This window comes from Vidua macroura, chromosome 5, assembly GCF_024509145.1.
Source record: "Vidua macroura isolate BioBank_ID:100142 chromosome 5, ASM2450914v1, whole genome shotgun sequence".
Classification (NCBI taxonomy): Eukaryota; Metazoa; Chordata; class Aves; order Passeriformes; family Viduidae; genus Vidua; species Vidua macroura.
Genome location: NC_071575.1, coordinates 3,904,312 through 3,921,513, shown reverse-complemented (window position 1 = coordinate 3,921,513; position 17,202 = coordinate 3,904,312). Strand labels below are relative to the sequence as shown.

Below are 17,202 nucleotides of genomic sequence, written 5' to 3'. Positions count from 1 at the left end.
GCAGCTCGCTTGGTGCAGGCACCGAGGCCCATTTCTGAAGACCCATCCGTCTTGGAAACTGCCAGCAGCAGATGAAAATCCAGATGTTGCAAATGGAATCATTTGGTATTTTGTAATCAGTCTCTGCTGCAGTCCATTATTTTGTATTGTCTTGTTGACTAAGGAGGAAAATTAATCTCTGAGCAGTTTATAACATAGTGTTCAAATATTTGTAGGCATTGTTTGTCTTCCCTTAATCTTTCTCTAATCTGAGGAGATTCAGTTCTTTCAACCTTCCCTAATGGATCTTCTTTTTAATTATTTTTAATCAGTTTGTTACTCTCCTTCAGGGGAAGCTTTGTTTCTGAGTTAAATACAATTTGGCCAGTGCCCTGTCTCTAAAAAGGTTTTCATCTTTGTGTGAAATGTGCTCTGCAGCTGGAGACCTGTGACACTGCATGCAAATCTATCCACTGCAGCCTTAGTTTTACATGCCTGGTCTCTCCACTGCCCTGCATCTAAGCAATTGTACATATAAATGGAAACAAAGCACAGAGAAATTGCAAAACACAACCATATGTTCTTGTATTGGGCTGTGCACGTTGCTGGGTAGTGGAGAACCTGGTCCTGAGTTGTTCTGCTTTCCCCTTACAGCTTGGATTCTAGGATTGAGTAATTCTGCTTGATCTGTTTGAAGATTATTAATACTGAGCAACCCTGAGCCTGCCATCAGTTTTGGAGTCTTGGCTCTGACCCATGTCATTTGGACAACACTTCAGAATACTTGGTGGAGTCTCTGAAAATAACATGCAGTGCCTCCAGGAACAATTTACCTCAAGGCTCTAAGTGTAAACTTAAGAGTGTGGTATTTTTTTAGATGGACTAAGGCCAAGCCTGGATGACATCCAGGGCACTAACCTGTCCCTGGAAGAGATGTCCAAACTGGCACATAATAAGTTGATTCTCTCAGATTTAAAAAATCCTTGTTAGTCTTCCCCAGTCCCTACGCAAGAAAATGAGTTTATAATAGTCTAAAATAGTGCAGTAGAGCCACCAGAGTGCAGTGAGAGACACAACTCAGGGAGACTGAATCAGTGCAAACCTTCAGGAGCATCACATCCCCAGGGACAGCAGAGAGAAACACATATAGATGAGATGGGTTAAACAGGCTGTCCTGGAACTTCCCTCCACCTCTCAGTCTTTGGGATCATACTTTTAAGAGTCGCTAAATCGGCTTGAAACACGGGCTTATAGTCACCCTTACAGTTCCCATCGTGAAATCAAAATGGAACAAATTGAACAACAGATGTAATTTACTTTGCTGACAGCATTGACAGATTCTGTGAGCTTTTCTCACCCCCTCCTCCAGCCTGTTGCAGCCAATGAGGAAGACATGAGAAATTCAGAGATATTGCCACAAAGTGGAAGACATTAAACGCAGAGCTGCAACCCCCAATTTTCGCCAGCTGTGTTTTTCCTTCTAACCCTTTATTCTTGCAGCACTTAAGCTTGAATTAGTAAGGCTTTCCACAAAAGAGAATTATCTGATTCTAAGAATATATCTGTCTACATGTTTCCATGGTGTTTATTCCCCATCCACCTCCGCCCCTCCAAGAAAATGCTGGGCTTTTATTGTTGTGGGGTTGAGGTTTGTTTAATCATCTTTTTGGCAGGGGTTTGCATGAATGTGAAAAATTTACAAAGAGTAAGCATGCAAGTGTGAGCAACCCATCGCTGTGATTGCAGAGGTTATTTCATCTCCATCTGCTGTAACAGTGGAGGGTAAGGGAAGAGGGGCCATAGTTCAGAGCACTGAAGGGCCAGGGCATCAAAGCACTGAAAAAGCAGTTTACACATTTAATTTGCATAAATGCTGACTTCAATCTGTTTTCCTTTTCCTTGTTAACAACTGCACATGCAACTGCAATAGTTGCTGTACCACTGACTTGAAAATGAGTAACAGCAGTGAGTAACTCGTTGGCACCTGCCACGAAAACCTGCTGCTGAACATTTGTTCAGTACACTTGTTGTGTGAAATGGAGTCTTTATGAGCCCTTCAGAACTCAACTTTGGACTTAGCAGCCCTCTTCCTCTATATAAAAAGAAACTCTCTATTAAAAATAAGCTTTTTTGGGTTGGTTATGGGAGGTGTTTAATAGAGACCCTCTGCCCAGTGCTCCTGTGTAGGAAGGACCTTTTTTATAGCCCTGTCTTTCTGTTGCCCTTTCACTTTTCTTTCTTCTTTTGTTCTTCTTTAGACTGTATCCTAATTGCTGCTGTCTAGTCACCACAGAGGCTGTTCTTGTTTTTTTAATCTTTTGTCCCAGAGCTGTAAAACTGAGAGCTAAACTACTGGGACATTTCTACACGACTTAGGATTTTGAGTGTCCCTGTTTGAGGGTGCACTTCTTGAGCCCCACCACCAGTTTTATCAAGAAATGATGACTGATGCCTTCTGAAAAATACATCATCAGATTTGTTAGCTGTGGACCCACATCTGCCAGACAAATTCACAAATAACAGACTGGTTCATTATCTAGACCCTGGGAAAGAAAAAGACAAGGAAATAGGCCCAAGGTCAGGACACAAGTCATGGGTATAGAACCATTTATTAAATTGTTGTTTATTTTGAGTTTAACTTGTTTCAACATCTTGCTTTTAAGACAAAGGTCAATACAATTAAATCTTCACCAGTCTTACTGTGAATATCAAGTCCTTCCTGCCTGCAAAGAGAATTGGTCCATTAATATTGGCTTTATTCTTTGGTTTCAGAGGGACTTATGCCTGGGCAGGATTTGAGGGCTCAGTATGATGAGTGGTCATAAGGGTGTAGTTTATCTGCACCCATGGCCCACTCTAGAACTGTCTCCTTGTAACTCCAACCCTCTGATCTGCACCCAAATAGGAGACCTAAAAACAATATTGAGCACATCTTCCAAAATATACAGAGACCAGAAGTGTCAAATGAAGAGTTTAGAAGTCAATCAGAGTTATCAGTCTTCCTGCTGGGAAGGACTTGTGGGTTTTGGTGGGTGAGAGGCTGGACATAACCCAGCAATGTGCACACAGCTGTGTCCTGGGCTGCATCCACAGCACTGTGGGCAGCAGGGGAGGGAGGGGATTCTGCCCCTCTGCTCAGCTCTGGTGAGACCCCACCTGAGTGCTGCCTCCAGCCCTGGGGGCCCCAGCACAGGCAGGACATGGAGTTGTTGGGGTGAGTGCAAAGGAGGGACATGAAGATGATCAGAGGGCTGGAGGAGCTCTCCTATGAGGAAATTCTGTGATTCTGTGAAAGGCTAAGAGAGTTGAGGTTGTTCAATCTGGAGAACAGAAGGAGAGCTCCAGGGAGACCTCCCAGTACCTAGAGGGGCCCTACAAGGGAGCTGGAGAGGCACTCTTTACAAGGCATGTAGTGATGAAAGTGGACAGATTTAGGTCAGATATAAGGAAGAAAATGTTTACAGTGAGGGTGGGAAACTCTGGCACAGGTTGCCCAGAGAGGTGATGGATTCCCCACCCCTGGAAACATTAAAGGTCAGGTTGGACAGGGCTGTGAGCAAACTGATTTCGTGGAAGTTTTCTCTTTTCACTGCAGGGGGTTGGACTCGATGGCCTTTAAGGGTCCTTTCAAACCCAAACTATTCTATGAATATTCACCACAGAGCATCGACTCTATTGACTTTTAAAGCATATCTACAGCAAGTCAGGCTGTTGTGTTGATCTTGCCTACCTGGTGCTGCTTCTAAGACTCATAAGAAAAGGAGAAGGGGTGGTCTTGTCTGTCAGTAATGCAGTTGCAGCTCATTCAGGCTCTTTGGTAGTAATTTCTCCAGCAAACCTCTAGAGCTTTTACAATATCTCTTGAGTGCCTATCAGACAAAGGTTTATTATCTTTTATTTGAGAATTTTGTATGTGATTTCACAACTGGAAACTGGATTAATTATCTAAAATGTAGAATTTTCTTAGGATTCCTAGATTGTGAACTGGATATGGAAGAACTTGGGATATACTGATCAAGCGTTAAAAAGTAATTGACAGTTTTGCCTTGACTTTTTTAAGAAGGTAGTGATTATCTATGTCTTACAGTGCTGTTTTTCATAATCTTTATTTTTAAGGACTTAATTGACTATGGAAATCAATGAATAGTGCGTGCTTTTATATTCCTGTGTATGCAGCAATCAGGAGTGTTCTGATGTTGCTGTGGAAGAATTTGCTATCAGTCTGGACTGAGATAAATAGAAGCACTTATAAATCAGCAATACAGTTATACAGGCAGAAAATTCTTTCTGGATAGTCAGCCATGCAAATATAAACACAAAATAAACAGAGACAGGAAGGGATATCCCAGAATTCTAAGATGAAATTACCTTTTTAGATTTGGAAGCCCACCATCATAGGCCACCATATGCTTGAATTGAGCACTTTATTCTTTTGGAGTGAATTTCCAAGGACTTTAAGGGGCAAAAAGGTTTTTCCATAACGGAGTAGCAGTAAGAGATGGAACTGCTGCAGTGGCTCTAATGAAAGAACTGTGGCTAAATAGCCTTTGGGCTCTTCGATGACTTCTTCAAAACCCAACCCTTTCCTTTTAAAGGGGGAAAAAAACAGTCTTGGGTCACAACTTATGTGGGAATAAGGCAACTCACATAAAGCTCTGTGGCTTTTACCTCTGGAGCGCTGAATTCAAATCCTGATTAAGTCACATGAGTCCAAACAATTTTTGGAGGTCACTCCATGGCATTTCTGTAAATTGCAAATTCGCTCAACAAGCACCGAGGTAATCAGTCACATGAGAGAAAGCAGAGCCTTCATGGCCCCTCTGCTTTGGCAGAACTCTGAAGGTGGATCGATGGCAGGAACTTCCTCTGAGCAGATCCACTCTTCAGGAACCATGAAGAGCAGAGTGCTGAGCAGGCCAAAGTAATATCACTGTTGATGTCAGCTGTTGAGTACAGAAGAGGAAGGGAAAATGATCTGTCAGTCATCTGTATCAACAAGCAGAATGGACCAAGAGCAAGGGCTTGGCATAGCAGACTGCAGGATGTGTTTGTGGAAAGTCCTGAAGACCTGCTTAGTCTTGGCCTCGTGTCTTCAAGAGCCCTGCCTGGGTCTGTTCTTTCCCCACTGGTCTGTGTGACCCAGACAGCTTCAGAGCAGACAGAGTGACCTGAGCCACCACTGAAAAAAACCAACTAACTTCTGAGGGAACAGTTTCAGGGGAATTTTTTACATCCTCAAAGTGCAGCCGTTTCAGCACGCTCTAGAATGTGAGTTGCTTTATCACTTTGCAGTAATTGAATTTCAGTATTTCACTTTTGGTTAACATGTTCCATGTTAAACTGAATTGAGATACATTCAATTTTTTTTTTTCTCTTTTACATATTAAGCCTGGTGAAAGTGAGTGAGGTGGCAAAGCAAGAGTTTTATTGGAGCTTAGAATTTTTCTTTGATGTAAGGATTTCTTGCTGTGTAACTGATATTTTTAGTGGGAGTTCAGAATCCCTGTATTGCCAAACATGCTGCAGAGATATGTAGCACCCTCCAGTTTTCACTGAAAAATAGAGAAGTCCCTCAAGAAAGCACAAAATTACAGGTGGGATGGGAGGATGTATTCCTGATTATTTTTGTTTCCCCTCCCCTAGTTGACTAGAGGAATTTCCCAGAGGGAGTTGTACTAACAAAATTTAATATGCTGAGATTTTGTCAGCAAATCCACTCTTCAGATAGCTGATTTGCCATGGTGATGCATGTCCCTTTGGAGCACTACTAGTTGCTAATAAAAGTTGCCACTTTGTGAAAACAAAGGCCAGTAACACTGCTGGGATTTTTTTAAGTGAAGGGAGAACCTAACAGTTTTTTCCTTTATTTTGAAAAGTGTGAAGTTAAATGGCCTTTGCCATCTGTTGAAGTTGTACAGTAAACTTGGGTGAAGGCCATTTGAAACCACAGGTTTAACTAGGACACTGCTAAACACATTCAGCATTTCCCCTCTAGTGCTGAACAGGGTGTTGATTCTAGGTTGGTGGTTGGACTCAATCTTCAGAGGTCTTTTCCAGCCTTAATGGTTCTGTGATTCCCTACCTCTCCAGCAAACACAAACTGCTGTGCTAGAGAAGTATGGGATCAGGTTTTCAATAGAACTACCTTGCAGTGGAAAGCAGCTCAGCTGAACCATTGTGTACCACAGACATTTTGACCTGCTGGTATTTGAATGCAAGCTGTAATTCTCTTCCTTACCCTCAGACAGAGACCCTGGGTTTTTTTATAACGGCTGGATCTGGTAAAGAACATCAGACTGTAAAAAACAATGTGCACCCAAGCTGAAAACAGATGAAATATGAATGTGGAACTTTACTAACGAGTGAAATAATGTTGTGGAGTTCAGTGCTTATATACTGAGAGCTAAAAAACAGAGTGGAAGGATTCAGTGACAACATACAGTCAGTATCAGTCATCTGGGACTAGAAGGATGAAAGTTTGGTCTTTTTCTATGCTTCTCTGACTTTATACAGTCTTTCCCAGCTGATAAAATGTGCATATCCTTGAAAAGGGGCCTGTATTTAATGAGTGATGAAAATGTGCTGCTATAAAAAATAAGTGTGGCAAATTCTACTCGTAGCAATGCACTTCCCTCAAACTGTATGCAACTAAAGCAGACATGGTTTGCTCCATGTAACAGCAAAATAGCATTCCTGTATAACTTTAGAGAAGTTCATATGAGGTATTTCACATGTTTTCCACTTTGCCATCAAGCAGTGACCTGGTTCTGAGGCAGAGCTCCCACCTTGCTCTTGAGCAGGTAGCAGCAACCTGGTAGGACCCTTCTGTGGGACTCCTGCCTTTGCACAGTGCCCCCAGGAAGCTCAAGCCAGTCAAGGTGTATCTCCTGTAGGAGTGTGTTCTCTCATGGCTCTGGAGATTGAGCCCCAGCACTGCTTCCATTTGTCTTCTGTGCAGTGCTGTGTGGGGAAACTTGGGCACTTCTGGAGACTGCACCCTCTTGTCAGGGAGATCAGGCAGTGTAGGAATGAACTGTAGCTATAGCAAAAGCTTTTAATTAATAAACCACAAGTTATGCTTCATCTGGATCAGGGCAGGTGTCCTTGGGTGAGGACATTTATAGCAGATTCAACATCTTTGAAGACCTTAAATCTTTGTTAGGAGAGGTGAAGAAGCAACCTCAGCAGACTCCTCATTCTCAGATCTGTCTGCCACCTTCCCCTTCTCTCTTCTGGACTCAGCTTCCATTGCTGCAGAGTCTTTGATTTTTTTCTCAAGGGTTCTCTGTTGCAAATTAATCTTGATGTTTCTGTTGTCCTCATCAAGGCAGTCCTTTCTCAGTCAATGGCTCCATTTAGCTCCTGCAGAGAATTCTGTACAAATTGCCAATCTTTCTGCCTCAGAGTGAAATTTTAATTTGCTCTTTCCATCACTACAGAGTATACAAAATGACTGGGGAACCAAGCTACACATAGGAGCCCTCTTATTTTTCCAACATATGATGAATCTTGCCTACATTATTCTTTTTTATCCTACAGTGGCTGTATAGCAGAATAACCTGTCTGGAGCATTCTCTGCCCTGGTTCATGATCCCTGTGCCCTTGTCTTCACCCAGCTCTGTCTTGCCTTTCTCGTGAAGACACTGAATAAAGTTATAGGTATTTATATGTACCTCGAGAATGCACATACAGAATTAGTAAAATTCCATAGTTGAGGCAGCACAGTAAGTAGAGCCTTAAGAGCTCAGAGAAGACAGCTGAAAATTTCCCTTTTCCTTCAGTACTTCAAAATAAAAGAAATGTGACTGTCAAAACAAGACCAGCTGATCAAGTGATGCTTGTTCCTTTGATTGTCATCTGTTCAAACTGAAGCTGAGTTGAAGTCTCTGGTGTCTCCTTTGCATCCATCTGACAGCACCAGCTACAAAATGTGAACCATTTAGGAACAGTTTTAAGGAGTGACTGTGGCTCAGAGTCCCTCTAAGATTATTAGAGTGTTGATGCTTAGCAAGAAATTCTACCCAGACTAAGAGCAAAGACATCTGGAGGCCTTTGCCTGTGTTTTAAGCCATTGCTCCTAAGTCAATAAGTCTAGTTTATTTTAGTTTTTACATTTTTTCTTATTAGAAAGTTAGGGCTTTTTGTAATTTCTTTACCCCCATCTCTCTCTCTTGAGTCTGCTCTGAGACCTTAATTTCCCACTCCTTTTCACCTGTCCTAAAGACTCAGAACATCTGAAAGACTATTCCAGGTCAACAAGATGATAATACTTTTCATGATGCACTCGAATTTATAGATGGAAATGCTTAAATGTTTTTTGTCATTTTTAGTCACTATGTACATTAAGCTTCGATTTTTTCCCGAGGAATTTCTGAAAATTAACTCCTAATCATACATTCCTCCCAGTCCTGTGCCCCAGCCTATTCAAGCAAAGCACTTGTACATATCAACTCACTTCCACTGGTAAAAATAATATTGACCATTGGCCTCAATGGAATTATTCATTTATGTGCCTTAAATTATGCACATACATGATTGCTGGATTAAAAACCAACCAAGCAAAGACAATGAATTAGATCTTAAATAATGGAGGATCTGCAAGGTGGAATCTGCATGCTTGGTGTAATAATGCACTAAATCCACTTTTTAGGATATAGTGCTGGGTTAACAGGAAATACAATCCTTTCTTTGCTCCTTTTCTGAATGGTGAAGTCAGATGAACGTATGTTGTGTCCATAGACTTAATTGAAGTGTATGTGGAGAGCAACCAGGAACTTATGAAGTAAAAGTATGCCTTTTTTCATGTCTTTATTGACATGATACACAGCAGCCTCACAGCATTCAGGCTCCAAACAGACCTGCAGGTTCAGGAAATGCAGGATTTCAGTGCTAAAGAAACAATCTCATATTTTGCCCCACAGGTTGGAAAAAGTGCTTACTGAGCCTCTCACACAGAGAAAGTCAATTTTAGTACTGTGTCCCTTGTAACTCAACCTTTAATTCTGTGCCACCTCATTGATATATTTCTGGGGCTTCTTTTAAGCATTTACAGATTTGTAAAATTCGAAATTGTGAATAATAATAATAAGCAATTTCCTTGTTAAAAGCAGCAAGGTTTACAATACATTAAAAATTGCATAGTTAATATAATTATCACAATTATTACATTAAAAAGCCACATTATAACATCAGAAGTGTACAGTTTAGAAATCAGATAAAACCATAATTTACAGGATTCATTACCAGAGCTGCCAACACTACATTTCTGCATATTTAGGGGTTGATTTATTTGTGTCACAGTCTCAGCAGTCACAATCCTATTACCCACCTACAAGTTAAGAGCATGACCAAATGAGGCAATTCCCAGATGTCTCAGATCTCTAAGCAGAAGTTGGGAGAAAGATGGGAGTCAAAACCTTCTTGTCACATGTCCTCTGATAACTCCCAAGAGCTTTCAAGGTAAAGACTCAAAGTACTGCAGAGCCCAAAGGTTCTTAAGCCCAAATCTGGTCTGCAGTTCAGAAGTTACCCAGAAGATATTGTTTTGTTGAGCAAAATATTTTTTATTTTCTTTGTAGAGCAGCCTCAAAAATCCTGCTGCCACCAGTTACGGTTGTTAGTTAGATGTTGTTAGGAACTGCCAGCAATATAATTTTTCTCATTTGAGATGAATATTTTGTTCTGTTTCTGCTGATGCAATATATCTAGCATGAGGAAAGGTAGATCTTTCAAAGTTTTGCTTCTTCACCAGACAGATTTATTCAGACACTTTATAGGAAATTCAGCCTGCCTTAATTATTTCTGAAGGATCACCTGGATTTATGACATCTTTTTTGTTCCCTGACTGTATGAGTGCAAATTTCAAAAGTAGTGAAGTTGCAGAAACAAAGAAAAGATTTAATGATGATGAAGTCAATGTGAAGATACAAAGGAAGCCAAAGAAAATAGTGTAAGAGTAGGAGTACTCTACTTCTGAGGTCACATAATCCTAGTCTGACATGTAGGATTTGCCTCCTGTCTATGATATGGATACTTTTTTTCTTTAATATTGTCAACTCAACTATAGCTGTGAAGAGTAAAGCACCATCCTGTGTGTATTATATAAATATATCATAATGTATTATATGTAATTATTATAATATAATTATATATAATTATTATTAGCAGAGTTTAAAGTTTTAGTTCCATGAGGTTATATGTGAATGAAATGCATTCACTCAAATATTCATGGGAAGAGAAGGAAAGAAGAGGTGGAAAAGGAAAATTTGTGTTTGAAGCAAAACCTCTTTGATCAATGACAAATATCCCAATATCTCATCAATACCAGCATGGCCCTTTCTGCATCCCCTGAGCTCTGCCTGCCAGTAGCCTACCACAAGATCTTTGATCTTAGCTGAGGAAATGACTTCTACCCATCCCAAAAGTTAAGAAGGTGCTTAAATACTGTTCCTGAAAAAGATGGTTTTTAAAATAAAGGCTTCAAGCTGGAGGACAGATTTAGTGACAGTTATGTGTTATCTCTTATTTCTGCTGTCTCCTGCTCCCAATACTCTGCAATTTTACATTGTCACAAGAAAGACTTGGTTTCAGCTAGAGATCTTCCTACTGGCCATAGCCATTAGTTTTGCCTAGGCTGTTTTCTGAGGCAGTAAATTCTACAGATAGGTTACAGAAAATAGCATTTCTATGCAAAATTTCCAAATTTGCTACCCTTTAATTTTATTAAATATGCTGCTCCTCTCAATGAATGTTACTCTGTGAAAGGTTATACACTTCCTTATAGAATACTACACTTCATTATAAAATACTTGTAGTACTAGCATTTCAGAGAGTGTTATCACACCATTCTATAGTCATTAGAAATCAATTAACAATTTATTTGAGGAACAGAAGCCTAGCCCAGGTGCCCTAATTTACATTAAGCTGCAGGTCTCCAGCACTGTGCACCAAACAAGGCAGATTTCATTTTTTATTCAGCTTGCTGCTTTCCATTGACTGGTTTCCAGCTGCCCTTTTCTGATGGATTAAACTTTTCCTGTGACCCTCTGTTGATTTTGAAAGACATTCACCACAAAGTGTCAGGGTGTGAGTGCGTGAATTGTAAAGTCAGCAGAATTTAGTGAATTGTGCCTGCCCCCCCACCATTAAGTGACTGAAAGCCTGTGCTTGGTGATGCTCAACCACTGTGGTAATGGGTTATATGTCTCTAACATTGTCTTGGAAATATGGTGCCTGTGGTCTCAAGGAATAAGACACTTGCAAATGTGCCAGACTATTATCCCTGGGAAAGAAAAAAAAATGACCAAACAACTAATGCATGAATGTCTCCTGAGGCCTTGCCAATGTCATTTCACCTGTGTCTTCTGAAGAACCAAAAGACAAAGGCACAAAGGTCTGGTAAGAAAGAAAGACTTTTATTCCTTGGCTCCTACTGAAACTGCTGATAGTAATTGAGATCAGCAGAATACAGAATTAGAAACCCTGGTGTTATTTCTAGGTGATTACCTGTACCATTGAGAGAAAAGCCTTTGATGGAATGCTATAGGCATAGTAGCAGTTAAGGGTGCTTGGCAAAGATGGAGCTCTTCCTACAGACCTTGTATATGCTGAAATGACCTCCTTTTGTCACAAAACTGAGTGGTTTCTTTGACAGTACCCAGTGAGGCAGGCTACTTTCCCACTTTGCAGATTGGAAAGCTGAGGCATAATGAGCCAAATGATGTCCCCACAGTGCCAGAGAGAGTATGTAGGAAACAATAATGAGAAGGAATCCTTATCTCCAAGATCTCTGAGAGATGGATGCTCTGAAATGTGCCAGCTTCCTCACTGTTGAGAGCAGTGACATGTAAGTGTTGAGATGTGAGCTGTGATAGGTCAGGCAGTTTGACTCAGAAAGCAGAATTATTTCCATAAATGACAATCTGCAGCTTCCCACTGATTCTGAGCTTCCAGCTGACGTAACTATTGTTCCACACATGCTTAAGTTGGCATCAGGTTGCAATCACCTGGACTGAAAGTTATAATTTGGACCTACACTGGTTGATATTATAGTCTTTGTTTAGAACTGTGAATTTAGAAGGTGATCTGCCTTTTCTGTTGGGATTCCTAGGGTTAGTAGTAAGCACTCAGGGAGAAGTGTTGCACACATGCACCACAAAACTGAGCTGTGTACCAGGAGTTGTTCATCCTGGAGAGGTAACCTATAACTGAGGTGATTCCTGTTCACTGGGGAAAACAGTACAAAATAGATTTTGCAGACTTCATTTTCTGCACTCAGGAGGGTGCAAAAGGCAACACTCCTGGCTTTGCTGTTACTGTTTTGAGTAAGTCTATTCCTATTCTTTTTCCCCCAGTTTTCACCAAACAACCTATTTCTCTGCATTTCTCCTGCAGCTGTTTTCCAGGAGCAAGCAGTAAGCTCACAGTGTACTGTTTCCTTATTGCAGGGAGGTTTTTACATAATTTAATGAGCACTTAACATTATATAATCATATAACATGCATTCCTGTTACCTGTGGGTCAGTCCCACAGGAATAATCTCACCTCATAATAATGGAATAATCTCACCTGCTACTAAAAAAGAAAACAAAACAAAAAAAAATGAGAGCACCAAACATAGGCAAGTCCAGCAACAGAGACAGACTCAGCCATCTGCCAAATACTGACAGTTTCTCTCTGCTTGAGAAGTTCTAGCTGTCTCTGTCCCTCAGCTTCTCTGTTACGTATATAAATGTGCAATAAAAAGGAGGTGAAAAGCTGACCTCTGAAATTTTCAGTCTGAGAAGTCCCAAATGCTCTGCTGTACCAGAATGCAGGTCTGCTTTGCAGGGCTAATTTGTGCTGATGCTAGCTGGTACAATTGTTATGCAATTGTGCAGGCATTGGGAATAACAGAGTACACTATATTCTAGTTATATACTTTACCAGGACATGGTGGAAGCTTCTTGCCATCTGGAAATTTCTCCATGCCAGGGAAGGTTTGTCCTTCTCCTGACATGCATCTGACCTCTGTAGCTGGCACGCTGGCATTTGCTCTTTACAATTCTCTTGTACCAGAGCTTTGAGAAGTTCTACTTTTCCAGCTGACTTTCCCAGCTGACAAAAAATCCCAAACCGATGATAGATAAATACCGTGCAGCTCAGGCTTTTTTATCACCATCTATCATAATTAGAGGGATGTCAATTCATCATTGTGCCCACAGTGGTAAATTCTTATGGTAGTTTTTCAGTCATCCATACTCATTTTTTGTGCAGATTGCTTTAAATAGATATTGGTATTCTTTGTAGGAGAGAGAGGGTGTTAAATCTCATTTCTTTACTTAATTCCAGCCTGGTTGTTTACATTTTGCCTTCCTGGTTTCCCAGCTAGGATCTCAGGTGAATTTTTGCTTCCATCTTTATACTCGAGGATGCTTTGTTCTCATTAAAGCCCTGATGTGCAGCAGACACCAGGGGTGCTACTTTTTGGTCACATGGGATGAAATGTGGCTTGCAAGCATAAAGAGTAATTAGTATGATTTATAAACTAACTGAAAAATTCTGCAAAACTATAAAAAGGGAAGTTTGCTATGTTTAGGGAATGTTAGCAGCTCAGGTACTCTTCTGCCCACCAAATGTATTTATTCTGTGAGGAAGGAGCTGTTGAACTGTTTTCACAGAGGCAGATTTTGAGCTTGTTTTTTAATGAGTCTACTTCAGTTCAGTCACAGCTGAAGGAGCCCTGAGATGGAGTTCTGGATCAGTCCATTGACTGTGGACTATTGCCAGACAAGAACTTTAGTGACTCTGCTTTGGAAGAAAAATAGATAATGGGCTTCCATCCACCAAGAACTGATTATATTAGTGTTACTCTCCTGCCTTGTCTTATTGAAGGTCTGAAATTCCTTCCCTGAGTTGTTATGAATATTGAGTGAAATTACCTCCCCTGAAGTGTGTCTCATTCCCCGTGTATGGAAGGATATTTCTTCTGTGACTCCAGCAAATGTTTAGGTTGCAAAGGAAAGAGCATTTTCCTGGAAAGAGAAGAAAAAAAATTTGAAATAGTGAAAAACAAAGGAAGGTAGATTTCTTTATGCCTTTAGGTACTTTAAATTCTGCAGTTTATGTTCATAAATCAATTTAGTGCTCCTGAAAATGTTAACCACCATCTGTTTCTTTAATGGTGCTATTTCTGGATCCAAATATAATTGTTTATGAAGAGTAAAGAAGGGACTCTGGTATTTTTGATACCATTATAAAAGTGAGATTCTATTAAGATATCCAGCAACTTTCCAAAATTTTGAACTTTGAAGGAGACTTCAAGATGAAATAGCATTTATGTACTAGATGCTTTTAGAATATATACAAGATCTTATTGTGGGCTACAACTAGACCTCATAGAATACAGATTCTGGTGCTAAGATAAGTCTCCCTGCTTCATGTGCAGTTGCTTGAAGTAGTGTGAAATCAGTGTCATCCAGTTTATACTCTCAGATTCTCTTAGTATTCTGTTGTGTAGGAATTGTGTTTTGATAAGTGAATCATCCTTCAGGACAAGAGAACGAAGCTTGTGAGGAAGATCTAGAAAGCACTTGACCAGGTCATAACATGGTGGGCCTTGAAAAGACCTTCCTTGAAAGAACAAAGCCACTGCCCTCACTGTGGTAAACTGTGAAGATTCCCAGAGCACTGCCAGGGAAAGATCAGTATTTGCCCAGTTCCCACCTGCTCCTCTCTGAGGTGCCTGTGCTACGCGTGGGAAGTAAATGTGGTCTGACAGTACACTGTGGCAATGCCTGCCAAACACTAGAAGTATTTTCCCTGGCAGCAGAGGGTCATGTATGTGAGCAGCCAAGTTTAGAATTCATGGGGTGGACCCTTTGTGATGGTTTAAGTAAATTCCAAAAAGTAAGTTCACAGTTTTGAGCATCCAAGGAAGTGCCAGTAGGGCACATTGTTATATCTTAGGCTGCATTAGTCACTGACTAATAATAGGTCAGTGAGGAAATAGATGAAAAAAACAATCAAAGGAGTGGCCACATCAGAAAGAACACGCTTGGTATGATTATGTGTAAACCAACCACAGGCTCTGTTTACAAACCTTTCCATCTGCTCCTTTGCCTAATCATTTCTGCTTTCCCTCTCTGTCTTCTAACTTTCCTTCGTCTTTCCAGATGCAGGACGCTATGGGCTATGAGTTACCATGGGTGTATTTTGTCAGTCTGGTCATCTTTGGATCCTTTTTCGTTCTAAATCTGGTTCTTGGTGTGTTGAGCGGGTAAGCTGACAGTTTTGGTGTCCTTTTTCCAATGCTACAGGGCAAGACTCCATAATAAGGGTTCTTCCCTGTCACCAGGATACTTTCAGAGGGATTAAAAATCTGAATCCAAGGAAGCTTCACATCAGCTCTGAAATACTTTGACAAAATGTTCAAATATTGCAAATAACAATACAGGTAACAAAAGCGGTGTTATTCCCTGACAGAGAAATTCAACCTCAGGGTCTTCAAAATTATTTATGTCAACCTGTCATAAATTTCCAGAAAACTGGCTATTGAAGAACCTTACTGCTGGTGACTTGGGATCTCTTTGGCTGGAGCCTTGCAGTGCTCAGAATCTGAGCTTGTCTCACTAATTATCATTCCACTCTTCCAGGTCAATGATGCCATAGGAAGGGACTGGCCCTGGATCTATTTTGTTACACTAATCATCATAGGGTCATTTTTTGTACTTAACTTGGTTCTCGGTGTACTTAGCGGGTAAGCAGTACCAGGAAAATGTTTTATTATTGTTTATTTTTAAAATTTTGCCTTTCTATTCCTACTCTCTGGTTACCAAAACAACGGTCAGTGGCGGGTTGATCTCAAGAACCTTAAGAGAAGCCCTAGGCTATTGCTGTGCCAATAGCAAAATACAGCATTCCTAGTATCACAGAAGGAATCTTTTGACTAAATCAAAGGAATATAAGACAATTTCTTGTCTGTAACACATTCCTCTACCTGTACACTGTGGGAAGAGGACAGCGCTGAGCTCTCCTGTGGGCAAAGCAATCCACACACCATAGAAGGGGATTATAGTAGAATTTCTGGAAGAGTCAGTAGGACTGAAGGAGGAATGAAAGCATGAGACAAATCCCTTTACATCTGTAGGATGAGATTCCTGCCAAATTATGTCTTCTCACAGGAGAAATTTTCACATTGTTTAGAATATCTAAAGCACAGCCTACCAGGAGACTATTTTCCCTGGAGAGAGTCTTGGGCACGTTTCTTCTTCAGTAAGCCCATCTTGTCTATTGTGCAGATTGCAAACTTGGCATGATGCAGGGAGAAAAGATCATTTCCCTCTGACCTTTTCCAAGGATGAACAGAGAAGCAGGAGAAGTCCATTTTTGAGACATCCAATTAGCTGTATTTCAGTTCTGCAGTACAACCCTTGCTGCTAAGCATCATTTTAGTAGCTTTGATTAAAAACAATGGGTATTGTCCCCAGTAGTTAACATTTTTACTACCCCTGGGGAGACACATAATTTAAGGAATCAAGCCAGCAAACATTCCTTACAAGATTAAAAAAAAATCTTCTAGGATTAGGCTTCTGGTTCCATATTTGGGCATGACTGGGGGCTACAGACATTCTGCGTACATGGATAAATATGGTATGAGGACTTTTATGCATCCTCTTTTTGTTTCTACCATCCTGCCTCCTTTGATGAGCTCTAAATTAGTTTGATTAGAGCCTGTACCTGTTGCCTGAGTAGGCAACAGTAGCCCTGAAGTCCCTTGTCTTTTGATCAAAAGAGGGAAAATGATGTCTGAACAGAAGAGAGGACCTGGTGCCTCATAGAAATTATGTACTTGGGCCAACAAGATAGAAAGGGCAGCAGTGGGACTGGGGAAAAAGATCCACCTTTGGCCATCTGGCAAAGAGACAGGTAATAGAAAGTCTGCAGGAGGTATTATTTCTATCTTCATGCCTCCCTTGAAGAGACAAGCCACTGTGACAGCTGCTGCAAGAAGAAGGGTTTCCACGCCGTAATGGAAGCGTGGAGAAAGTCCCGGTAATGAAGTGTTGGGCAATAGTCTGTGTTTGCATATCTGGAGAGTGATGCTCTGGTACAGTTTTGAAACACACACTCCTCATTCCTCCAGGTGGATACTCTGCCCAGCAGGTAAGGATGTCAGCACTAGTGGGGGATGATGATCAGCTGACAGGGAAAGGGATCTGTTCGATCAGAGGTGCGCTCAAGGAC

General features: G+C 40.8%; 1 protein-coding gene across 2 annotated transcripts in view; it reads left to right on the top strand.

Annotated features, from left to right (window-relative positions):
• The window catches only part of CACNA1C (calcium voltage-gated channel subunit alpha1 C), a 455,730-nt gene that overhangs the window by 296,265 nt on the left and 142,263 nt on the right, over positions 1–17,202 (top strand). The window contains exon 8 of one of the 2 annotated variants that reach the window (XM_053978340.1): positions 15,612–15,715. In XM_053978340.1, the coding sequence (XP_053834315.1) occupies positions 15,612–15,715 (104 nt within the window). Of the gene's footprint in view, positions 1–15,131; positions 15,236–15,611; positions 15,716–17,202 lie in introns of both variants that reach the window. The other variant, XM_053978341.1, reaches the window with a different exon arrangement.